At 44.4% G+C, this 25,396-nt stretch overlaps 3 protein-coding genes across 4 annotated transcripts in view; 2 read left to right on the top strand and 1 right to left on the bottom strand.

The window, feature by feature from the left end:
• Positions 1–1,485: 1,485 nt before the first annotated feature.
• On the top strand, positions 1,486–16,830 carry mfsd2ab (MFSD2 lysolipid transporter A, lysophospholipid b). Of its 2 annotated transcripts, XM_079749672.1 has the most exons (14): positions 1,486–1,725; positions 3,760–3,882; positions 4,972–5,096; positions 8,861–8,984; positions 9,329–9,407; positions 9,823–10,013; positions 10,311–10,401; positions 10,799–10,917; positions 11,224–11,307; positions 13,606–13,689; positions 14,047–14,159; positions 14,260–14,403; positions 14,732–14,908; positions 15,028–16,830. In XM_079749672.1, exons 1-14 carry the CDS (start codon positions 1,636–1,638, stop codon positions 15,080–15,082), a joined length of 1,599 nt encoding a protein of 532 aa, XP_079605798.1. In that variant the 5' UTR covers positions 1,486–1,635; the 3' UTR covers positions 15,083–16,830. The 2 variants fall into 2 exon arrangements, with proteins under 2 accessions (XP_079605798.1, XP_079605799.1); XM_079749673.1 differs by lacking the exons at positions 1,486–1,725; positions 3,760–3,882 and adding an exon at positions 3,977–4,091.
• Positions 16,831–17,341: 511 nt separating this feature from the next.
• On the top strand, positions 17,342–23,751 carry yars1 (tyrosyl-tRNA synthetase 1). Its single transcript, XM_079749675.1, has 14 exons — positions 17,342–17,430; positions 17,774–17,839; positions 17,959–18,105; positions 18,491–18,670; positions 18,978–19,103; positions 19,243–19,323; positions 19,531–19,623; positions 20,479–20,614; positions 20,719–20,804; positions 20,941–21,076; positions 21,402–21,505; positions 22,142–22,335; positions 22,961–23,102; positions 23,277–23,751. The coding sequence occupies exons 2-14, from the start codon at positions 17,783–17,785 to the stop codon at positions 23,385–23,387; spliced, it is 1,593 nt and encodes a 530-aa protein (XP_079605801.1). The 5' UTR covers positions 17,342–17,430; positions 17,774–17,782; the 3' UTR covers positions 23,388–23,751.
• A 122-nt stretch (positions 23,752–23,873) lies between these two features.
• nhsl3 (NHS like 3) overlaps positions 23,874–25,396 on the bottom strand; it is a gene marked incomplete at its 5' end in the record, with an annotated part of 37,593 nt that continues 36,070 nt past the window's right edge. The window contains 1 exon segment of the mRNA XM_079749375.1: positions 23,874–24,976. Within this exon segment, the coding sequence (XP_079605501.1) occupies positions 24,936–24,976 (41 nt within the window). The 3' untranslated portion in view covers positions 23,874–24,935.

The following is a 25,396-nucleotide window of genomic DNA, read 5'->3' on the forward strand; positions in this document are numbered from 1 at the left end:
GTAGTGGAAGCATATCAGTTATATACTTTGGCCCTAAACCATAGGGATTTATAGGTGAGCAGCATGATTTTAAAATCGATTCTCTGACCTACAGGGATAGAATGTCTATTTATACTCTCTGTACATAGCCCCCTATACTTCCTTTCTGTCACTGTAGACATGTAATCTGGAAAACCTGTATTTATATAACTTTATATAAATGTATCTAACTATACACTGTTGTCAGTGGTCGAGTTGTAAAAAAAAGCCAGGGGGGATGGTGGATTTTAACTTTTAGGGACAGACAGGGGCGTAGCCAGGACATTATTACTGTGGTGGGGGGGGGGGGGGGGGGGACAACGACGACTCCATTGTCAATATTTATGTCAAAATATAATAAAAATGAAGTCAAAGTTGGATCAAACTAATAGTGTATATATTTCAGCCTTCTTTAGACTGTTTCCGTTCGGGATTTTTTAATTTTAAAAAATTACAATTTAATTATATATATATTTTTTTTTATCTGACTCGGGGGGCCAGGGGGGTGGCCAACCTCTGACCAGGGTGGCTGGTCAGAGGTCCCCTATGTGGCTGCGCCCCTGGGGACAGATCATTTGTGCTGATGATAGCGCATATGGTGGGAGACCAACGGTGTGATAATTATTATTATTATTATTATTATTATTATTATTATTATTATTATTATTATTATTATCATTATTATATATTTTTATATAAAAACGCAGCTGATCGGACGCATCACACGATTTGGAGGCATGCATCACATTTAAGGATTTTAAAAACTGATTCTTCTTGTTTCTTTTCAAAAATGCATTCAGCAGAGGAGGGAGACTAGCGTTGCTCACGGGTTGGAATGAAAGGGACAAAAGGGGACAGAGTTGCCTGCGGAAGCGATGTCTGAGATGCAGAGAAAGCTTCACGCTACCAGTGTCTGTCTCGTACGGTGTGGAATGAGAGCTCACGCAGCAAGCGTGCCTGCATGCTTGCGCAGTAGCATACTGCCCGAGAATGCAGTATCGCTGTCAAATCTGTCTCTGGGAAAAGTAAAGTTGTCCTGAATTGAAAAAGAAAACCGCTATAATGAAATAGCGGTATTATTTCCACATTAATTGATAAAATAACAGGGATGGGAAGGGGGGATGGCTGTTTCAGAAGGGGGATAATTTTAATCATTTTAATTCCAAAGGGGGATGACATCCCCCCTCATCTTGAGTGCTGACTGTTGTACATAGTTATATTCTAATCTCTATTGTCTACATAGCTGCACAGAATACTATATTCAACCTGCACTTTGGAATTTAAAGCTTCTTGTTCACTTCTGGTTGGATGTCAACAGCATTTTATTGGCTCTGTACCTGTTATCAATAGAATCTCATCTCATCTCTTAATTTGAACAGGCCTTTTAGGGGTGTGGCTAAGGAAGGGTTGACCCATTAACAAAAGGGGCGCGCCTTAGAGTACTACAGCCAGTCAGCCACACACGCCGTGACGGAGTCAGCCTCATTCATTTGAACGAGGACGAATAGATTGTTTTGCATTGTCCTAAAAAGGAGACGTTTGCCTTAGAAATCTAACGTTTTAAGAAGATCTATTTTTTTGGTTCATATTTCGCCGTCCATAAGGTCGAACTCGGCTATGGCAAAAGGGGAAGGAGTGGAGCAATATTCCAACGCGAGTTTGTTGAACAAGCCAGTAACCTCAGATGGCATCGAGCTATCTCGAAAGGTACGTTACGTTCATTCATTCGTTTACTACAAAAGGATGAATTCACTCACCTTGTGTAAATCGTTGTATAAAGAAGAACACAAGTTTTGATACATTTATTTTATATTACTGCTCTATAAGGTGGGGAAGTCCCCAAAATACCCCTGATAAAAAAATGGTGAATAATGGGTGGGTAGGTCCTTGTTTGAATAATTGAAATGAGTTTAAACACTACTCTGTTCACTGTGGGGAGAAGAAACACTTACGATTGTGCTCAGGAATTGAAATAATAACCCATTCCCAGCCTCGGAATATTCAACTACCTAAGCATCTTCATTCGGCTTATGTTAATTATTAAAAGGTGGATTGATTGTGAAAGATAAGGATCATAAATCAGAGCTGGAAGAGGTGATATTTAGTGGGCGTCGTGTCTGTTTATAGCATTAGTGTCTGAAACCAATGATGTACTATCTTGATGAACTTGCAAGGCAACGTGTCGCTGCGGTGGTGGGAGTTTCCTACTGGACCGGTACATTTCCTAACATTTATGGCCTCCGCTATCAGTGTTGGAGTAGTGGGGTTTATTTATTAATGTTATGTTTGCGATCAAATAAATACAATGTGCCAGGTGTGCTTGCGCCTTAAAAATACAACAGCTGATTTGGATATACTCTGGATCACAGTCAGTCGGTAAGGGTGGTTGTGCTATGATACTTTATGACGCCAAAGCAATCAAAAGGCCGTATGATTTTCCATGCATCCAAGAGTGTGTTGAATATATAAACACATTTTTTAAGATAATGCCAATGTACTTACTGTTATGGATGTTGTCGACACGTATGATGACACAAGGCGTCACTTTTTCAACTGAGGGAAAGTGTCATTTATTTTCTCGATTTCAAAGCATTGTCATGGTTGTATCATCCACCTTACATCGTTAGATTTCATAATTTACCCATGGGGCAGGTTCTCTCGCCAGCAGCTGTTCTTGCAGGAGTTACAGGTGTGCTGTGTTTTGGGAGATGCAACATTTTGAGTAGAGAGCCAGTGGTGCAAGAATGTCGTACAATAAATAAGACTAAAGAAGTAGTATAAAGAAGTACTAGGGTTGTCAATCATCCTGTGGTATTGCTCCTATTAGGATACGTTCGATTTTTAACCTGATTTTAGCCACACAAATCTTACAAAAAAAATCCACAACAGCAGACCCTGAGTTCTAATAAAATAGTCCCAGAACATTCAATAGAGTGGCCTTCAGACGGAAGGATGAACCTAGGTTTTTGACTTTGTGGTATCCGCACAGGGTGTTGTAGTTCCTGGCAATTAGAGACCATACCAGGAGATTTACATTCACTTCAACAAGTCTTATAAAGGCTTGTTTGTTTTTCAGTCATGAATTAGCCCCACAGTGGGGATCAGTAGGCCCCCACACAGTAGTAGAAATGAGCCATCGCTGTGTTGGTTCCAAAATCCTTTAGGTTTCAAACAGACAGACCAAGATGTATGCCAGCTAAGTTAAAGGGCCAATCCCTTGCCAAGATGACTCAGAGGAATGTAGCCCTAAATATTTTATCCTTGTGAAAAATGCTCTTTGCTTCTAAACAAAACCAAGTAGTACATATTCTTGAAAATGAGGTTTCATTACAAATCTGGGGGCTTTCTTAACTGCTCTTACCCAGTCATTGAGTTCTGTTTTCCACCAGTGTAAAAATAGTCAAAACGTGTCTGTATTTCTTAACACACTTGTCCATCACTCAAGCATTCATGCAATACTCCAACTTCCCTAGATAATCCAAACGAGTCAAGAGTACTCAATATGCTGTCGATATGGTGCCTCGTTTTTGTATAGAAGCAGTGCGATTGTGTATATAAGCTTGTAGGATACACCATGACAAAAGGTTTGAGTTAACTGACTCGATTGATGGATGTTCACTTAGTGAGAACAGTACACCCAACTTTGTATCCCTTCCGCCCACAGGATACTAGCCAGTTTTGAAGGCTGCTTGGGCAGGTCGGTTGGCTGTTTATTAAATGTTCTTCTCTGTGCTTTCGTAGCGCGAGCGGAGCACCCTGTCCATCTGCAACAAGCTGTGCTATGCGGTTGGCGGAGCGCCCTACCAGATCACAGGATGTGCCCTCGGCTTCTTCCTGCAAATCTACCTGCTGGACGTGGCTCAGGTGAGACGCTGTGACCTTTTGACCCTTTCAACCCCACCCCTCCTAGTTTGCAGATCCTGACCTGCCCCGACCGCCGCCGCTGCAGACATTTCAGCTTGACCCTTGCCTTCCCCTTCCCCGTAAGCCTGCGTTGAAACCTGAGGAGTGGGTGGCTCTAAAAAGAGACCTGTGTGTACCCGAAGCCACCCAGTGGAAACGTGCTATCTATGGTGGGGGATGTCAGTGTAACTCAGAAATCCTCCCCCCTTCGCATGTCCACCACACCCACATCCCTGCAAACCCTACTTTCTCTAAGGGGGGGCCCGAATTAGCCGATGTGTCTGAGCAGCACGGTGTTCCAGTGGCCATTGTCAAGGGAGCGCTGGAACAAGTCTGTGATTTTCTTGGCTCATTGGCTGCACAGCGGGTCTCCACTGTAATCTCAAAAGGCGAGCCACGGGGTGGTGGGCCCAGTAGCTCTTGGGGCAGGACGGCGCTGTCCACAGCGTCGTTACAGAGGGGCTAGCTTTAATTAGGCCCGACACTAATCTAATGGTCAAGGCCATGTTTGCTTGAAAGTCAGCTGCCTCCCTGGGTGGCTGTTTCTTTATTATTTCGGTCGAACGGTCCCAAATGCTGATTAGCATTTGGGATCCTGCTGGGGGGGCCGAAGGGAGGGAGTTCTCGGTCAGAAGGTTTCCGAGTTTGCAGATCTTAAGAAAAGCCTTTGTTTGGAGTAGACCGAGCCAGTTGCTACGTGGCGGGCTGACTCAGCTTTAGTCCTAGCCACACCTGTTACTGTTTGTGACCCACACCTACTGATTCAGGCATGAAGTATTTAACTTTAGATATTCAGTTCTTATTGTTCTACCGTTCTTATTGTTCTAGGAGCTCGAGGATGTCCAAATCAATTGAATCTGCAATTAGAACGTCATGCTCATCAGCTGGTGACGAGATACAAAGCAAAATGTGTGTCCCTGTGCGTCAAATGTCATGCATCTTAATCTCTCTTCTGTGAAATAACTTTCATCGAAAACAACGTGACGCTGCTGCCCCACCCTTTTACATCTGCCTAAAACGTCTGGTCTTTTTCCTGCGTCCCGTCCCCAGCTGGACCCCTTCTATGCTTCCATCATCCTCTTCGTGGGGCGGGCCTGGGACGCGGTGACCGACCCCACCGTGGGCTTCCTGGTCTCCCGTAGCCCCTGGACCCGCTTAGGACGCATGCTTCCCTGGTACGTATCACCACCCCCCTCCTCTCCCATTACTGGGACCTTTCATCCCCAATGCGCCCGTTCTGCTGGATCCCAACAGCAGGGGATTTGAATGGAAATCTGTAAATTCAATTTAAGTTGAATCTGTCAGGGGGGAGATGGCGCCCTCTGTGTATTGTAAATGCCTGCATGCTAGGCAACGTGGACCGGAGCGTTGCACGCCTAGCATTGAGGCACGGCTCTTCTTCTCCAGTGGGAAAGGTTTATTGCTATGTATTGCTGATCAGGGTTTGCAGCCGTGTGATTTTCCACGCATCATCCTAGAGGGGTGGGTGGGTGTGTGTGTGTGTGTGTGTGTGTGTGTGTGTGTGTGTGTGTGTGTGTGTGTGTGTGTGTGTGTGTGTGTGTGTGTGTGTGTGTGGGGTCTCGTGTCGTGATCACATTGTTGGAACATTCCACGTCAGCGAGTGAGGGGAGGGGTTACACACACACACACCATGCCGTGTGTGTGTGTAAACCAAGCCCTTGTTTTACTGGAATAAATGCCCTTTCACAGCAGATACAGATACACTCTCTCTTTTAATCATTTGTTCCTGTCAACAAAGCCATTTCAAACATGGGGAGGGGATACTGATTTTCCATTGTAACTGTTAACTCTGTGAGACAAGTAGATGTGGGCTAGCGCATGAAGCCATGTCTTTTGGCTTGATCCGGTTGGGACACATTTGTTGAATGTAGATGTCCAATATGCTTCCACTAGAGAAAACATTAGCTGGCTCGATATGTCCCTCCCCAGCTCCTGTCCAAACTTCCTATTTTAGACGAGTTTCAAAGCCACAGCGAAGTCTGTGGTGACTAACGGTGCCTTCTTTGGCCGATTCACTGGCAGGTTAATTTTGGTGCGGTTTGGTATTTTTTGCATTTCATTCACGTCATGCCGCAGCATTTGCATAACTGAACTAGACTGACAAACCCTCAATTTGGTTGACCGATGTCAGGCAGCGTGACCGTGGGACCAGATACTTTGTATACCTCTGGCTTCACCCAGAGAACCGGTCTGGCCGGCTGCCCCTCCATTGTATCGCCATCATCGATGATGATGTGGCATCACCATCACCCCACAACATCCAGCTCTGCCATTGGCCCGCTGAAACCTTCTCTGGCCCACTTTATCCCACTCATGTCAAAGGAGCCTTTGGTGCTTGTGAATTTCAGAGCAGGGTGGGCGTGTGATGCCGGCTCTTATTTCATACACCCCTTTTTGTTCTACCATTACATTTTAGATTTTTAGATTGAACAGTCCTTTTAGATTGGAGTCCTTCTCTAAACTTTATTGGCCATAAATACTTAAAGACAACATATTCACTTATCTAAATGTAGGACGGAAGCGAATGTAATTAACATTGGCAATATTAAGTGCATGATAACAAGCCAAGCCAAAAATTCACTATCAGAGAGGCTCCAACCAAGGTGATTTATTATTATATTTTAAGGATCAGTGTTGAGATATCCTCTGAGAGAGAATCAGAGCATTGTTGTGATCCCACCACACCCTGCTATGTTCTCCCTGTGATTAGGACCAGGGGGTCAGGGGGAAAAGGAAGCATTATGGGGAGGACAGCCGATCTCTACCGATTATGGTGACTTAGGTTGCCCTGCAAAGGCAAGATCGGGCAATTTCTTCCCTTGAGTTTATTTGTCTCCTGCTTCCTTGTGTGCGTGTATGTAGGAAGGGAGGGGGGGGTGCTCTGTGTCGGTTTTTTCATGTGGGGGGAGGGGTTCAGAGGCATGCTGGCTCAGCATTGGTCTAGTCCACAACACACCATCTACCTCAGCCAATGGCGTCTCGGTAGACGGCTGTCATGGCGATAACAGACATTTCTTTTAAGGGTGGCGGAGGAATGCGAGGTTACTCTCGGTCGTTCGTTCGGGAAAATGGGGAGAGAAGGAAGGGGGCGTTGTTTGGGAGAGAGTGAGAGAGACGGAGGGAGAGGTTTCAACCGTGGCGTGACTCTGCTGCTGTGACGGAGAACATGAGGGAGGATATGTGTGTCGTTAAGGCGTTCACCTATTCTCATGATACAAATTCTGGAAATGTTTTATTTAAATGAAACAATTAAATGGCGTGGCTTTTAACTGAACACGTTTACACATTGGTAGTTTGGTGTCCTTTATATTGTGGCTGATAAATATTTTTTGACGTTAAATTGGGGTTGCAATCATATTTTAAGATTCAAATGTTTCTAGGGGAAGGGTTACCCCAGCCCGCAGTCAGCACGGCTATTTTAGCAGGGGACTGAAATCGAACACGAGAGAAGCGCGTCGTACTATATGCAGGGTCATGGCAGAGCATTCAATAGCGTCTTCATGATCAGGCCTACATGTGTTGGAAAGGGAAATTCTGGAATAGAACATAAATGCAGATTTTAATTGTTGTTATTATTTGTACATTTATATTTTAATTTTTTAATCCAATTGCTCCATATCCGACTTGCAATGAACTGAAATGGCAGTTTGGAATCTAGACGTGCACCTCCATGTGTCATCGGGGTCGGGTAGATATTTGCGTTTGTATTTCTGAGTTACAGATCTGGTTGGTGTGCTCCAGAAGCTAAAACCTGATGGACCAGTGTTGGGAAAAGGATGTGATGGAAGAAGTGGTGCATCGTCATCCTGGTGACGCTGTTCATGGTGGTGTTCTAGTGATGCGTTAGTGGCGTCATATCCTGCAGGCCTAAGGATGAATCACTGACCAGTCTTCCTGTGTATTAGCCCCCTCAGTGTTTCCTCTTCCGTGTTTACACACACACTCACACCCTCTCTAAATAGAAGTCATGCTCGCATCTGATTGGAGCAGCTGGATCAGGCCACAGGAAGGTGGGGGGCCGGCCCAAGAATGGACAGGATGTGTAAGCATGTTCGGCTTCCAGGTTCCAGGCAGATGACCGCATCGTGATGCGGTGGGGCCGGTTCCTAGCAAAGGGAGGTGATTAGTGTAGATAAAGGTTTGTCTAGGGTAAATACAATGGCAAATACAACAGAGTTTCCAGCCATATGTTCCAAGCATTAACACACACACACACACACACACGCACTGATCCTGCTGAGCCAGGATGTCAGACGTTGGCCTTGTGACACAATGGTGTTCCAACGTGGAACAACTCATTGTTGCATGTTTTCTGTGAATATCTGTAGAAATAAAGAAATGACAATGACGACCATTTTCAGTATAAGATGTGTTTGGCCGATCATTTAACCAGTTTAAATGGCATTGTAAGTCGAACACTTTGTTTTATGGGGACATTATGAGATACCTATTGCATATCGTATCATTCACCCAAGTTTCAGTGAGGTTTCTTGGATACCCAAAATATTTTGGAAGTGCAGATATGGATTATAATACCTTTTCATTTTGATAGGTGGAACCTGTCTTGGAATTAAAGACAGGCTGGAGCATAAAGTGTGTGTGGGTGTGGTGTGTGTGTGTGTGTGTGTGTGTACGTACATTAGAATTAAAACAACGTGTGACTAAAGTGCTGCCCTGCCCTAACCATAGGTCCCCTTCTATGTGATCCATTGGATATGTCTGCTCTGGTCTCTGCCTCCACTGTTTTAAAAGCTGATGAAATGGGGGGGGCGGGGGGAATAACAGTATGCAATGGGGGGCCCCTCTTTTTCAGAGCCTGCAGTCATGGGAGTTTGTGACACACGCCTGAGTGCTCACATTTCTTCCCCTGTCTCTCTCTCTTTCTCTTTCTCTTTCTCTCTCTTGTCTCTCCCCGTAGGATCATGCTGTCCACGCCTCTGGCTGTGATCTGCTACTTCCTCATCTGGTATGTCCCACCGTTTGAGGATGGGAAGGTCATCTGGTACCTGGTTTTCTACTGCCTATTCCAGACCCTGCAGACAGTAAGTGGTCCATTACTCAGAATTCTGTCTGTCTGTCTAAAAATATATTTTGTACTTGCGTGGGTTCCTTCCTTTTTTACATAGTTGCATGTTTTCCTCGACCATGACTTGACTGAGTTCCTGCTATGTAAAGGGCACACAGTGTCATGGAAAGTTTATCCATGTCCCACTAGCTTTGCTTATTCAAAATGACTCGTTAAGTCTTTGATGTCACACATTTGAAATGCACATGTGTGTGTGTGTGTGTGTGTGTGTGTGTGTGTTTGTGTGCATTTTTATTTGGGAGCCTCCACCCTCAGCGATCCACAACTGACGCTCTCTCCTCTTCCTCATGTCTTCCTCAGTGCTTCCACGTGCCCTACTCCTCCCTCACCATGTTCATCACCTCGGATCAGAAGGAGAGGGACTCGGCCACTGCCTACCGTACGTACAGTTCACACTACCCTCTGGGGCGGTGTGTTGCAGTGTCGTTCATTTTGATGTCGACACATCTTTGGATCTCAAAATCCAGGTTTTAATCTTAATTGCTGTGCTTTTTTTTTTTATTCATCAAAGGAGCACAATGGTGACTTTCAACAGATAAAGGTCCAGAATATCTAACTCGCAATAAAACCGTTCTGTAGAAGGAACAAGAGAGGGGTCATTTCAACAGATTCGAAGACTCATGGAAGCCATTTTCATGTTATAGGCAATGCAATATCCATCACAACAAGTCATCAATGATGTATGATGATAATCCTGCATCTGAAACTCTGATCTATGGATTGTTGATGTCCTGGTGAAGTCTAGTTAGTATAAAGCCTTAACATCACTAATTCCCTCACCCTCTCTCTCGCAGGCATGACCATCGAGGTGCTGGGGACTGTGATCGGTACAGCCATCCAGGGTCAGATCGTGGGCATGGCCAACGCTCCCTGTGTGCCCGTATTCAACGGGGTCCCCGCCGAGCTTGGGGGCAATGCCTCCTCCTTCCTGTTGTCCAGACCGGAATCCAACTCCAGCGTTCCCGGCATCTCTCTGGATGACACGGTAACGACAGACACAGACACATGCATGCATGCAAGGGCACACAAACACGAATGCGGGCAGGTGCAAAGCTGTGACCTGCGTCCGGACCAAAGACTATCTAGTGTACTTGTTAGTTTGCCATCTTGATATCGTGTTCAAATGTTTTACCTTACTCTTTTTTTAACGTCTGCTTTTAATCAACTGTCCATGCGTCCCTTGTATATTAATATCTCATGAAGCACCAGTGTTTGTGACTAGCGACTAAGGCATTTTTCTCCTTCTCTTTCCCTTTCTTCACCTCCTCCTCTCCAAATGTAGAAAAACGCTTACATGATCGCTTCTGGCATCATCTGTGGCATCTACATCCTCTGCGCCATCGTCTTGTTCTGTGGCGTCCGGGAGAAGAAAGGTAAAGAGCCCCCCCTCCCTTTAACCCCTCGTACCTGTGGAACGGACCTCCCTTCAACCGTTGATTCCTGGAAAGTCAGGCCTTGTTTTACAGAGTTAGGACATTCACACCACTTGACCTGTGGTTTGACAACCGACGCAAATAGAAAAATGAGTTGAATGTCATGAAAGGTGGTCTTACATGTGGCAGAGCCTGATATGGACGTTTTGTGGAGACTCTGTCAGTCATTGATGACGGGACATTTTTGTTCACATTGTCTTGGAACATTGAGTGCCAAAAGAGAATTTTTTTTTTTCAGTACAATTTACGATTTTAAAACAATTCTATGGGGTTTGAGTGGTCAAGTTTGATAAACATTTTCCAATAACGTCCACTTTTCTTTCTGGTCTGTTTCCAGAATCCTGCCGGCCCAGGTCAGAGCCCATGTCGTTCTTCCAGGGCATGAAGCTGGTGATGGGACACGGACCCTATGCCAAGCTGGTCATGGGCTTCCTCTTCACCTCACTGGCGTTCATGGTGAGTACAGCACACACTCACACATACACACTCACACACACACCCATACCGCCATTATTATACAAAAGGGCTCTGAATAAGTCGCCCCACTCTTTGGCCGACATGGCAGCGATGAATAACCAACAGTGGGGCTGTGTATGTTGGCTACTACTTAATTTGTGTGTGGTTCTGAGTAAAGCCTCTTCTCGTGTTAGTTGCTAGGAGTCTTGTGTCTGGTGCCTGGGGGGGGGGTCTCCTGATTCTGACCCAGTGACGCGGGCGACTGCACTGGTAATTTACAAGGGTTCTTTCTGGTTCTTTTTACAGCTGCTGGAGGGGAACTTCGCTTTGTTCTGCAGCTCCACGCTGGGCTTCAGGGACGACTTCCAGAACATTCTGCTGGTCATCATGGTGAGTGTCCACAGCGATGGCCTCTGCTTCCAACCACTGGCTCCTCAATTAGAGCCCAGTTGGCAATGGAATTCGCCCATAGCTTCAGAACAAGACAGACAAATCGTCATCTTTTGTGGCGGCTGGGTCATAAATCGTATCTCGGTCTGAATGCGGTCCACTAAGCGAGACCCAGTGTCTTGCCACCTTCTTACTAATCTATATTTCTGCCTGTGTGTGTAACACCCACCATTTAAATGCCAGACTATTCCCATAAACAACTTAGATAATGTTGTGCCATTGTGTAGCGTGACTGCTGTGGTAACACTCGGTTCATGACATCAACCAGTTTATAGGATCCCATCGCCTTTTTGTTATTATGGAAATAACCTCACCCAACAGAATAACTCTCTCCCCTCGACCAATCATAGACTTCAACAGCCCTCTTTGGTTAACCCTTTTCAAGAACATTCTTCACCACACCTTGTGTGCAGCTGCAGGGATGGGGCAGAGGAGAAATTTGCTCTTGACCAAACATGTACAGAAGAACTGTACATTGGGTAACTCCTCACCCCTGCTCTCGGGAGGTTGAGCGAGTTCGGACAGATTACGTTCTCTTATCCTTCACTTTATGCGAAGGATTACTCTGCCTCCTTTTGATCTGAATCTCACTTATGACTTAACATTTACAATTACTTTTGAAAATAGTTTTTTCTTTTTTTTACGGCTGAAGAAGTTAGCTAAGCCATTACGATCGCTCAAGTCCACTGAAGGGGTTTAATCCTCTCTGCTGCCCTTCACGGCAGAACAACCAAGTGATCCTTGTGTCCTTCTTGGAAGAGTTCCACCTGGTTCCCCCTTGAAAGGTCAGACCATACAGCGTCTTTCTTCCCTCCCTCGAAAGGAAAATCGTAACTTGATCGCACTTTGACGACTTTGTTCGGGGGGGGCCACGGAGCTCTCGTAAATGACAAACATTGTCCGGGTGCGACGGAGTAGTTCATCTCATGGCCGAGGACAACAACAACAGAAGTCTTGTTTCCATCGGGCCCATTAGGAGTGCCACGTCGCTCGCCAGGAGAGGTTGACCCGCCCGCGGGGCTAAACGACTCGCACATGTGCACAAGGGGCCGGCACGCGAGCCCTGGTTGACTGGGGGGGGGGCAGACGAGAGAAGGTTTGCAACCACGCAACAGGCGGAGAAAATAAGTGCGTCTGAAGCAAAGAAAATACGTAAAATATCTAAATATACACACAACTTCAAACCCTGCGAATAACGTCCAGTTGTGCTTTCGCGACGCACTTGCGTCCTTCGATGAGACACAGATTTGGTTCTCAGCCCTGATTTTTTTTTTTTGTCCCTTCAATACAAAGAATATGTTTTCGCCTTGTGATCTGGGTTAGTCGTGAGAAGCTGAAAGAGCAACCGATACTGGGAACTCCAGCGCACAACAATATTATCTAACGCTGGACTCCACGGGGGTGGGTGTGCACAGAAGGCTGTATTGTTCATGTCCAGTCCTCTGTTGTCTCTGCTGTGTGGGAGAGGTCAACGGTTCCTCCACCTCACGCCACTGCTCTTCTTCAATCAAAAGAGAACTGAGAGGAGAACTGTTTGATAGGGCTGGGTATTGCCAGGTACCTCACAATTCAATTCAATTCGATTCTTTAGGTCTTGATTCGATTCGATTTTATATTGATCCAATTGCTTCGATATCGATTCAATAATACGTGCAGATGACAAAAAATACCTAAATATTATTTAGAATTAACCATTTCAAAATGAATTAACCATTTCATTGTGCTTTAACTAGCAAAAAGGGAATACACCATTGTATAGTATTGTTCCTGAGCTAAACTTGCAGCATAAAAGTAATAATCATAACATGGAAAAATGTAAAAGGGCATGTACATTTAGGCATACTCGCTTCTAGATTACAATGAGTGAGTATGCTTCTTCTTTTTTTTTTTTTTAATGGAAATAATTTTCAAAAAAATTCTGAATCGAGAACAAATAAATTGCAGTGCATTAATGAATCGATATTTTTACCCAGCCCTACTGTTTGATAATGTCCCCTCAGTCTCTAAGTCATTCTGTCTCACGCTCTTGTTGTCATGTGTGGGGGTTTTATTTGGTTTAGCGAGTCGGCTACGGTGTACAGAACCAGACTGTTGTTGTTTTTTTTGTTGTGTCACTCTTTCCCAAAGTCCCACGGTATTAAAGGTCTCGCTGGGGTTTTTCTGGATGTTTTCTTTGAGAGTGTGCTTGTGTTGGCTCATCGGGGCTTCTCCTTTTTCTCTCTCTCCTCTCACCACCAGTTATCCGCCACCCTGGCCATCCCCTTCTGGCAGTGGTTCCTGACGCGGTTTGGCAAGAAGTCGGCCGTTTACTTTGGCACCTCGGTAAGACCTGCGGCCGAGCGCTCCTCTGAACCAAAGGCCCCACTGGCTGGCGGGGACCCTGCGATTGGGAATGGACGATTTGTTTTGTATTTTAGCTAATTAAATGTTTAATGATGTTTTTGGTGCCAAGTTTTGCTGTTTGACAAAAGTTTGAATCATTATTTATTGGAACATGTTATATTAGTGAGCACGACAACACAAATGGCAAATTTTCGTAACTGTAACCTGTAACTTCATGTTATGCACTTCCTGTAACGCATGAAGTGCAGGCTATTAGTGCTCTGCCCTGCCTACCCGCTGAAGCCACAGTGCTGATGGTACTGACCTGCTGCGTGTGTGTATTTCTGGACCCTGTAGTCGGTGGTGCCCTTTATGATCATGGTGGTGTGTGTCAAGAGCAGCCTTATCGTCACCTACATCGTGGCCTTTGCAGCCGGCGTCGGTGTGGCCGCCGCCTTCCTGCTACCCTGGTAAGACACGCACATGTACCCACACACGCGTACGTACCTAGATAGATGATGATGGCAGTACCCTAACCGTGGTCCTCCTCTTCCTCATCCTGCGACTCAGGTCCATGCTGCCTGACGTGGTGGATGACTTCCAGGTGGCCAACCCGGACTCTGTGGGCCATGAGGCCATCTTCTACTCCTTCTATGTATTCTTCACCAAGTTCGCCTCCGGAGTCTCCCTGGGCATCTCCACGCTCAGCTTAGAGTACGTATTCACTCTCACCCTGTGTAGCTCAATCTCTGAAGCTCTCTCATCTACAAACATGGACATGTATGAGTCAGTCAGTCAGTCAGTCACAAAAGTTTTTAAATTGGCCACATTGTTAACACACCGACACGACAGATTACACTTAATCCCTTTATTTAATCCTGAATCAGTAGTTGACATTAAAGTCGACGCAGACGACCACGTTACCGTGACGAGTTGTTTTCGATTACAGCGTTCAACCGCAGTCTTTGGGGAAGTCTGTGTTGAGGTGTCAGTTCCCCCTCTTGGGTTCTTGAAAGCTAACTAAAAAAGTTACCTCCTCCAGTTTCGCCGGTTACATCACCAGAGGCTGCAGTCAGCCGGCCGAGGTGGACCTGACCCTGAGGCTGCTGGTGTCGGCGGCCCCCATCGCCCTCATCCTGGTGGGTCTGCTCATCTTCCGCTCCTACCCCATCGACGAGGAGAGGAGGCAGGGCAACCGCAAGCTGCTGCAGGAGCTACGGTACGGCAATGGACCGGGGCCGACACTGGGCTGACGTCCCTGGGTCGTCTCTACACGTGATCCCGTGTCGTTTACCTTTTGCTCCATTTATTAATGATCTGTTGTCGGTTTGCTTCCAGGGACCAGGAGGCCGAATCCGAATCGGACTCCACAGAGCTGGCAAGCATGGCGTAGAGCATCCTGTCAGGAGGACCAATCGGGCGGCAAGCTGTTTGCACTGGGCGGGGGCGAAAGAGGAGCACGGCCCGGCGGGACACCGACTCGTGATTGACTTTGATATCGATAACCAAACGCTGCCATGGATACAGCCAGAGTGAGGCCTTTCTCAGAGCTGTGCCCTGCCATCATCATCATGGTCATAATTAAGTTTGCCAATTTTGGGTCGAAGTCCAACATAAAGTTGTCAATGTGCCGGTTATGACTCTGATAAAGTAGCACAAACCTTTGAAATGTGACTGGCGCGGAGGACCCGTTTTAGGGATGTTGGTGTAGTTAAGTTGGTAGGTGTGTTTTGAGAACGGGAGGAATCATCGAATACCGTTACATGCCATATTCTAGCCAAATGCCATCCTTAAGACATGCACTACAAACAACGATGCACTACCCATGAGAGGTGAGCGTTGCATGAAACTTGAACAACTCTCCAATTACGCCTTACTTTATGATCTTTTTGTATTTTATTTGTTTCTTATTTGACTAAGTCCTTGTGACGATGACGGTTTCCTACATCGCCGTTGATATTTCGAGTACTTTTCGACTCGATGAGGCCACCGCCTCCGTTTTTCTTTTTTGTAAGGGTCGGAACTATTTGTAAGTTTTGCGTACATCTCATTGAAGGAAAGCAATCCACCTGGTTAAATCCCAAACTGAATTCCCTTGCATTGCGTTTAAGCGGCAGTTGGGTCTGCGGCCTATTTTAATGGAACATGTTAGTTTTAGGTTGACAGTCAAGACCTGTTCCGGTATCAGCAACGCGCTATTGTACTCCACCCTTGTACTGAAACCACTAAAATAGGAACACTCTACTTGCACAGTATCGATAACTGAAATTAACTTTCCAAACCGAAATAATATTCATTATTTATAGCATGGCTACTTAGTACTATGCGTTGAGTCTGGGGCTCTTTAATTAGTTTACTTTATGTAGAAAGAAAATAAGTGTCAAAATGTCCTTGCTAGTTGATTCATATTTTTTACTTTGTGTTATTTTTTATTCAGCGTTGCTGAGTTTTCCTAATTGATGCAGTATTTAACTTATTGAAGATGTGTAGTATTGACTGGAGGACTTTCAAACTAAGTCTGTATGAAAGAAGATTAATATATGGTTTTGAGTTGCCAAATCCAACCGCCAACAAAAAAGGAGACATTTTTAATGCTTCAATTCACACAAGACTTTGTAACGCATGTTGTTAATGTTGTAGTTGGTGCTGCTTCACATACTCTCTGAAAAGGGAAGCACAGAACAAACTAATTTTGAGTTGATTGTGTGTGTGTGTCTATCTGCCAACTTCTTTGTACAATTCAAGAGGATTAATGGGATGCTGTGACATTCTCTCTCGATGCCATATAAAGAAATTACATTGATTTCATATCTTTTGATATGGATTAAGTTTATGTGCAGTGTCTTATGTTATACATAATGTCATTTGTGGACAACCAGTGAAATGTTAAATCAAGCATATTTTGTAAGACGTGATTTAATTTTTTACATTTGTAAATTACTCTCCTAAAAAGTCCTTGTTAAAGTATTGTCATTTTTCTAAATTTGAGGGTGCTGACTTTGTGAGCTTTAATCAAATAGGAAACCGCACAAGCCTTGTGTACGTGCCTCCTGTGGACATATGTAAATACTGTTTGTATAACTGTAAATACCCTTGATATTTGTGGCAGCATGTGAAATAAAGGTATGTCTTCACTAGTAATTTAAGAAGAGTTGAAACGTTTCAGATGTTAAATACTAATTGATACTTGTTAACGTGGGCTGTCATAAATCATTGTTTTCATAGTGAAGATGAGATTTCACAAATGCGAATTTTAATTTAAACTGGATATTACTTGAGCCGTACTATACAAGTCTAAATTCGATATATTAAGTATTGGCTGGCATATACAAGTATATCATCTTACTTTAAATGCACAATTTAATATATAAACAGTATTTGCCACTCATCAGCCTTTTGTGGGTTAAGAAACCCACCTACAGAAAGGATTGGGTCAGAAATGTAAGCAACAGCATACATAATTGCGGCCCAAAGAGTCAATGCATGCATGGCATGCGACTCCGGTTATCCACGACTGCCCTGAAGAAATTAGGCTGCTGATATATGCGGCTGCACCGCCATCTACTGTTGGCTTTTAGTATTAACGTCAGTGGGTCGACTATGCAGCTCGATTGCTTTCCTCTGCGGCCTGCCTGTCCGTACAAATCGATCACTGAGTCAGCGCTGATGCAACACACTGGCTGGTCTACCCCGTTTGCTCTCATCTAAACCGAGTCCACGCTACAAGAATAAAATCATCAGGTAAACAGGAACCTTGTACTTTGTCTCTAATTCGTGTTAGACTGTAAACTCAAATTAGCTAATTTGCTATAATTTTCCCCAGATGAAGAACGAGCTAAATCCCTGCTCACTGTAGTTTATGCTCTGGCAACACATAGGCCAGCATGTTCTTTCAGTATCAGCTCTTTCATCAGCCTGAGTGAACGTTACCAATCGAATAAAATAAAACGTATACAAGTCAACTCTGTGCAATACTTAATTGTCTATTACAGAGTCGTACGTTAATGTTTTGTTTAGAAATACCTCCTAGTAGTAGGCTACTTGGTTTGAATAAACTGTCACTCTTTTCACATCCATTTGCCAGAACACCATCATGGAAGAACAGCTCAACCCGGATGAGAAGTTGCAGCTCATCACGAGGAACTTGCAGGTGACACACACACACACACACACACACACACACACACACACACACACACACACACACACACACACACACACACACACACACACACACAAACAAACAAGGGTATTATCTTGATATGATAGGAGGTGCTCGGCGAGGAGAAGCTGAAGCAGGTGCTCCAGGAGAGGGAGCTGAAGGTATACTGGGGGACGGCCACCACAGGCAAACCCCATGTCGCCTACTTTGTCCCAATGTCGAAGATAGCAGACTTCCTCAAGGCTGGATGTGAGGTGAGTAGGCTGAACCATTGCTACTTGTTGTTAAACTGTACAAATGAATTCAATTGCAAATGATCAATGCACAAAATTTTAATAATGTACGTTTTTGCTGTGATATTGTCCTTTTGAATTTAGGTAATGGCATACTCAGTTTTGTGTACATTACACTTTACACTTGTTTAAAACAACAGTGGATGTAGTTTAAACAGCGATGGTTCCATGATTTGACATTCCATATCACTCTGTTTGTACGCTGTCCATTATATAATAAAATAAAACCTGTCAAAGGTGATGAAATGTAAACACCTATCTTAACTAAATAATCCTTCTGTATGTGGAAGCCAGCTTATTTATCACACTTTTGGACATTTACCCCTCTCTCTCTTACTTGCCTCAGGTGACCATCCTGTTTGCAGACCTGCATGCCTTTCTGGACAACATGAAGGCTCCCTGGGAGCTGCTGGAGCTCAGGGTGCAGTACTACGAGCAGGTCATCAAGGCCATGCTGGAGAGCATAGGGGTGCCCCTGGACAAACTCAAGTTTGTGAAGGGGACAGACTACCAGCTCAGCAGGCAGGTCAACGCTCACAGTTTCTGCAACGTGTTACTAAGGAATAACAACAAGCATATAAATGAGACTGTTACTCTTTGACGAGAAATACATGCAAGTCAGATAAATATATATATATATTTGTGATCAATTGGGCGAAAAGGCATTTGTAGTTCTAATCAACATAAGAATTGTGAAAAAAACGACGTTTACGTTGAGAATGTCAGTGTTTCTACATTTTCAATTCAAATATTTGTGAAAAAAATTACAAATGGACCTTTAGTCTACACCTTTATCGAGTTGACCTTACTTATGCCATTCGTGTCTCAGAGAGTACACCCTGGACGTGTACCGGCTGTCCTCCATGGTGACAGAGCACGACGCCAAGAAGGCCGGAGCAGAGGTGGTGAAGCAGGTGGAGCACCCCCTGCTGAGTGGACTGCTCTACCCCGGACTGCAGGTAACACGCCTCGAAGCGATGCAGCCCGCAGGACGAGCCGTACGTCAGCCCATTGGAGCTGAACATACCTCGTTGTTACCCAGAGGTGTCCTGGGGAATAAATTACTTCTTCCAAATTTTCTTTGCGCTCCGACTGCAGGCTCTGGATGAGGAGTATCTGAAGGTAGATGCCCAGTTTGGAGGTGTGGACCAAAGGAAGATTTTCACCCTGGCTGAGAAGGTACACTCCTATTGCCTTCCCCCACGTTCAAGACAATCCTCTCGCTCCTATGCTCTTGCTCTATAGTTCTCTTCATCTATACTGTAACAGAATACAAAAAACACAAAATGGCTGACCTGCAAGGCGAGAAAATAAGCACAATATTTTGTAGATAATTTCTTATTGTTATAATAGTATGTGTCCTGCTGTGTTGTCATTGGTCCCCAGTACCTACCCTCCCTGGGCTACGCCAAACGCTCCCATCTGATGAACCCCATGGTGCCCGGCCTGACGGGAACCAAGATGAGCTCCTCTGAAGAAGTAAGGAGGACAGAACAAAACATGGACGCACGGTTCGACACACTCAAGCGGTTGGGGGTGGGGGGTTAATGAAACTACTGTGATGAAATGGATTTGGCTTAAATTAGAGACATTATTTAAAGAGGAAAATAAACGGGGCAATGGGGGAGTTTCCCTTTTAAAGGGGAAACTCCCATTTGAAAGGGAAACACAAGCCAGCGAGGCGGGAGGAGGCTCCAGCTAATGAGAGGAATTAATCAGGAAGCATTGAGTTCAGGTGTGTGGGGACTGGGAAGGCAAGCATTGGCCAATTAGCAGTGAGAGTGAACAGGGAGGGGACGGAGGCAGCTGATTACGATAGACATCCGCAATATCTTTGACTTCAACAGAAGGTCTGAATTATGCTTGATATTTGAAACACTGCCTGTGGAAAAATAAGTGTATGTGGGCCATATAACTGGCTTTGGGAAGTCGACCATGTCCTTAACTTGGTCTTGAACACAAACATGCAAACGCAAATGCAAAAATTGGACTGTTGGTTTTATGTATGAAGAAGGTACATCTGTACCTTTTCTGAGTGATTTATATGTTTTTGTACTGTAGTTGAAGCCATGGTTTGAGGTAACAGGGCTATTTACAGTTGAAAATACAAATGACGGAATTTAACCTATCTGGAGGACTGACATCCAAACACTATAGATTACTTTCATTAAAGCCTCGTAAAAGTTTGTTAGACAAATTAAAACTAAACATTGAATTACAATTTTCAGTGGATATTGGTATTTGATATGCAATACACGGAAATAAACCTGACCGGATGGTTGACCGATCATCACTGAGGCTCTAAATTAATATTTTTTCTGCGGCTGACCACAGGACTCCAAGATCGACCTGCTGGACAAAAAGGAGGATGTGAAGAAGAAGCTGAAGAAGGCCTTCTGCGAGCCGGGGAACATCGAGAACAACGGGCTCCTCTCCTTCGTCAAGCATGTGCTCTTCCCTCTGCACGGAGGTACAGAGACTCCTCCCTTTGCGTTTGAGCCTTGTGTATTTCTCAGTTCCCCCTAGCTTCTTTACACATCAGGGAACGATGATGTGTCCTGCTTTCTGTTCCAGAGTTCAGTGTCAAGAGGGACCCCAAGTGGGGCGGAGATAAAGTCTACACAGCATTTGAGGATGTGGAGAAGGACTTTGCAGAAGAGGTACGGTGCACTAGTTTTTGGGGATATAGATGTAATGGATATAGATGGATAGATCTCTGTACCAATACACAATAATTAAAGTCCTTCCTTTGTGTGGAAGCTTACCTGGCATTGTGATCCTTATTCTCCCACCCAGCTGGTCCACCCAGGTGACCTGAAGGCCTCCATGGAGGTGGCTCTCAACAAGCTACTGGACCCAATCAGGAAGAAGTTTGAGACCCCCGAGCTCCGCAAGCTGGCCAACACGGCCTACCCCGACCCCTTAAAGACCAGTCAGTAGACACAATGATAAAACTGATAAAATGTGTGTGGATGGTATGTCGGTAAATGAGAGGCTAGTGAGCTATTCAATTTAATTCAATTTTATTTGTATAGCCCTTAATCACATATATATTTTTTTTATGTACTCTAGAACACAATCAGTCATATAGACATGTGCTTTAAGGCTACAGGGATCTGGTTAATTACTACGACTCTGAAGCAGCGTAGAACGTTTTTGGAGGGTGGCGGGGGTTTGTGGAGAGTCCAAATGTTGACTGGACCTTGCTTAAATTTGTCCTTTTATACAAATTTTTCCCCCCTGTGTGCCTCTGGCAGAGGCAGCAGGAAAGGGGGCCAAGCCATCGGCAGCAGGAGAGGAGGCGGAGCTCGCTCCCTCTAGACTGGACATCCGAGTGGGGAAGGTCATCAGCGTGGAGAAGGTAAGGACACCTTTAAAGAGCCCCTGATTACCATCAGGTGGGAGGTCCCTTAGCCATTACATAGCGTCCACCCTGAGTCTAGTGGCATGCCATGTGGGAGTGTTGGTCCAGATGTAGGATGGATGGATCCGCCTAGCAGTTGGTTCAGTAGACTGGGTAGGCTGGTGGCTTGATCTCTCATGCACCTGGGTGGACACTCCCATGTGTGATGTCACTAGAGGGTTGATTGTGAAATGGCTTGTAATTGACCTTTAACATGGTGCTGGAACCTTCAAAGCTGAACTACAGTGGCAAGTGTTTATCTGAGTTGTTCAGTTTATGTAACATTTTAAGGGAACAGTATGTGTGTATCACAAATGTACGGGGCAAGCAGAAGCTACTTAAGATTTTTTTTTTCACAAACTTTACTATTTTGGCCAAATTTATTATTTATTATATACTATTTACCTGTGCGTCATCCCTTCAATTGGAATCAAAGTACATGAATTCATTTGGTACATACAATACAGGTTCTTTGTCTCAAATGAACTACTTCAAGCATGTAAAAAGTACCTCGCCCGACAGTGCTGGACCATTGATAAGATCCCCTCAGAGGGTAACTGTCCTGCTGTTTGTCTGCTGTAACCGGGCCTTCAGCACCCGGACGCCGACTCGTTGTACCTGGAGAAGATCGACGTGGGGGAGGCGGAGCCCCGGACGGTGGTCAGCGGCCTGGTGGCCTTCGTCTCCCTGGAGGAGATGCAGGACAGATCGGTGCTGTTGCTATGCAACATGAAGCCCCAGAAGATGCGTGGGATCGAATCCCAGGCCATGGTGCTCTGTGCGACAATGTGAGTGTTCTGTTGAAAAGGCAACGCCCCTTCCTACTTTATATATTATAGGTGATGCATGGATATCGATAGGCCTGTATCACAGCAGTGTACTGGTAGGGGTGAAAACTAGCCTGGGAACCAGACAAATATGCAAGCTCATGTTTTTTTTTTCGGGCATATGGGTCGGGGCCCCATTTCAATTCACATTTCTAGCAGGCTTCACCCGGGTCAACCGGTTGATCTTATATGTGGTGGGTGTGATGGGATAATGGTAGTCTGCTATGCTGTTCTGTCACACGTTTCGTTGTTCTGCTTGGTTGCATGTCTCTCCTACTTCGTTTTGCTCTTCGGCTGTTGAGAACACCCTTATGAAAAAAAGATTAGCAGGTTCCAGACTAATGCCCATTTGCAAATAGGCGATTGTCAGTTCTAAGTGAAAACGGCTGTAGCTTATTAAGTTAATTATTGGTCTTGGGCGTGCCAGTGTCTATAATAAACATCATGAGACGTAGACATTTTTGCCCCTTACTACTAAGGGGCCAAAGTGTTGAGGTTTGGTTTGGTGGCCGTGCTGCTCAACTAATTCCCACTATACCGTGGCTCTAACAATGTTTATGTGGCGGGGGTGTTTTTAATCTTGCAGTGAAGGAGAGCCCAGGAGGGTGGAGCCGCTTGACCCCCCGGAGGGGTCGTCCCCAGGGGACCGGGTCTTTGTGGAAGGATACGAGACGGGCAAGCCAGACGACAAACTCAACCCCAAGAAGAAGGTCTGGGAGAAACTGCAGGTATGGATCCACGGACCTTTCTGAATTGTATACCTATTATTAATAATGGGCTCAAATTATGATTGGGCATGTACAGCTAGCTTACTGCAATGATCTGGATTTGATTGTTTAAAAATAGTGTTATAGTGTTTTTTAATAAACGCAAGGGTCTATTGACGTGTTTGCCTGCCCTAGGCCGACCTGAAGCTGTCAGGGGAGTGTGTGGCCCAGTGGAAAGACCAGCAATTGATGACCAAACTAGGACCGGTAACGTGCAAGACGTTGAAAGGAGCAAACATCTCCTAGATGCTCACTGTTGCGAGTAAACATGGACACGGTCAGACATGACAACCTGTGCTTTTTGTCACCCGATGTGAAAATGCGGTCATAACTCATCAAGCTCAAATTGAAACGGCAACGGCATCGGCCAAAGACGATGAGTTTTCTGGAAGACATTTCTGATATCGGGGGCGGGATGTGAATAAGAGAATTCAAGTAACATATTCTTACAGGTATGAAGGGTCATTATGAAATACAGTCATTGTGTTAATCGCCACTGTCCATGGTTTCAGTGGTTCAAGTGGTCCATGTGTAGCTGTACACGTCCAGTACCATATGGGACGTTTGTAATGTCATCCTGCATATTCAATAAACTGTCACCAATCCTCAAGTTCTCCTCTTTGCTGTGCTGTTCTAGATAACACTCTGGTTAGAGAGGTCTGGTTTCTCAAACAGTCATGAAAAGCAAATGAAGACATATTTGTACTAAAGTTTATAGAAGTAATAACTGTACATTATTCTTTTGAATATTCAATTTGTGACTCCGTAAGAAGATAGTCTTTGTCTTGGTCGAAAACCTCATAAAGGGGATTCTTGTGCAAATAAAGTTATGGGCTATATTGTACATAATACAGTCTTGGGCAAATAAACTAAACTTTAGTAAATATTAGATCTAGTCCAGTGTTTCAATCATTTCAGACCAATTCATTCTTTAACATGTCCAAAGACTGGTATTGAAAATAAATGTTATGGCTGGGGGAATAATGTGTAAAACAAGTGACCTAGGACATACAACTCTTAATAAATAAAGTCTTGGAAAAACATTTTTGATTGTGCAGGTGAACAAATTGAAACGTATTGTAGATAAAGAAATATATGTTCCACTGATTTTGTATATAAACACCATCTACTTGACTTTTTGTATTGAAATTAGCAATAACTTGTGTTAATTGCGAGGTTTTCAAGACAAAGTACATTGCACTTGAAAGCTTGAGTGATGTTGACTTAATTGGTTTTAGTCTAATCAATAACAAATGGCAAAGTATAACAAAAGATTAAACCTTGATTGGGGAATGATTATGGCTTTTGATTGATATTTGCCTTTGCTATGCACTTTCCTTTGTGCATAACACTGTTATGCACAAATCAATCTGCATCTGTACATTTAACACACTTTTTCTGTTCTCTGAACTGCAGTGTCCACTACCTAGGTAATCCTCAGGGAGGCGCTGTTTTGTTAAATCAACTATGTACAGTCCAGCATCAAGACACCATTTCATCCTGAGGGGCCTTAATACAAGAGAAATAATCTATTTTATAAAAATATTTCACAATAAAGCTATGATAAGAAACTTGGGCCGAGACATTTTTTGCATAAATATAAACAAGGGCCAATTCAGGCTAAGGCTTTTAAAAAGACTTTCCACACACAAAACCTCAGATAGCTAAGCTAAATGTCACAATCTTGAAGGCTGACATTTTGTCTGCTGCTGACGTTTCTCTTCCACTTGTAGTACTTGCTTTCTCCAACCACCATCTTGTTTAGTCTTTGATTTCTAACAGGATGTCACTTTCTCAAAAAAGTGTTTCTATTGTGTCCGACATCACAGTGGTTGCTGGGGGAACACAAATAAGATACACATTAGGAAGGGGACACCGGAATGCAGTTATACTGACAGCCACATGTAGTCCCAGAAACTAATTCAGTTGGATGAGATGTGATCATGAGTTATTGGATAATGCAGCTTGAGGCACACTCTTCCACATTTGAAAGAAAACAGAGCACAAGTAGAAACCAAGGTTATACACATTTTGGCAACATTGCGATTACTATGCTTCTGTACTCTTCATATCCAAAGAGGGGCATTATACAGAGGTGCAAATTACTGATAGGCAGTGTTGGGAACGTTACTTTAAAAAACAAATTAGTTATAGTTACTCACTACTTGTTCCAAAAAGTAACAGTTAGTAACTGAATTACTCTATAATAAAAGTAATTAGTTACCAGGGAAAGTAACTATTTGCGTTACTGTAAA

The sequence above is a fragment of the Pollachius pollachius genome (genome assembly GCF_949987615.1).
Source record: "Pollachius pollachius genome assembly, chromosome: 13".
NCBI lineage: Eukaryota > Metazoa > Chordata > Actinopteri > Gadiformes > Gadidae > Pollachius > Pollachius pollachius.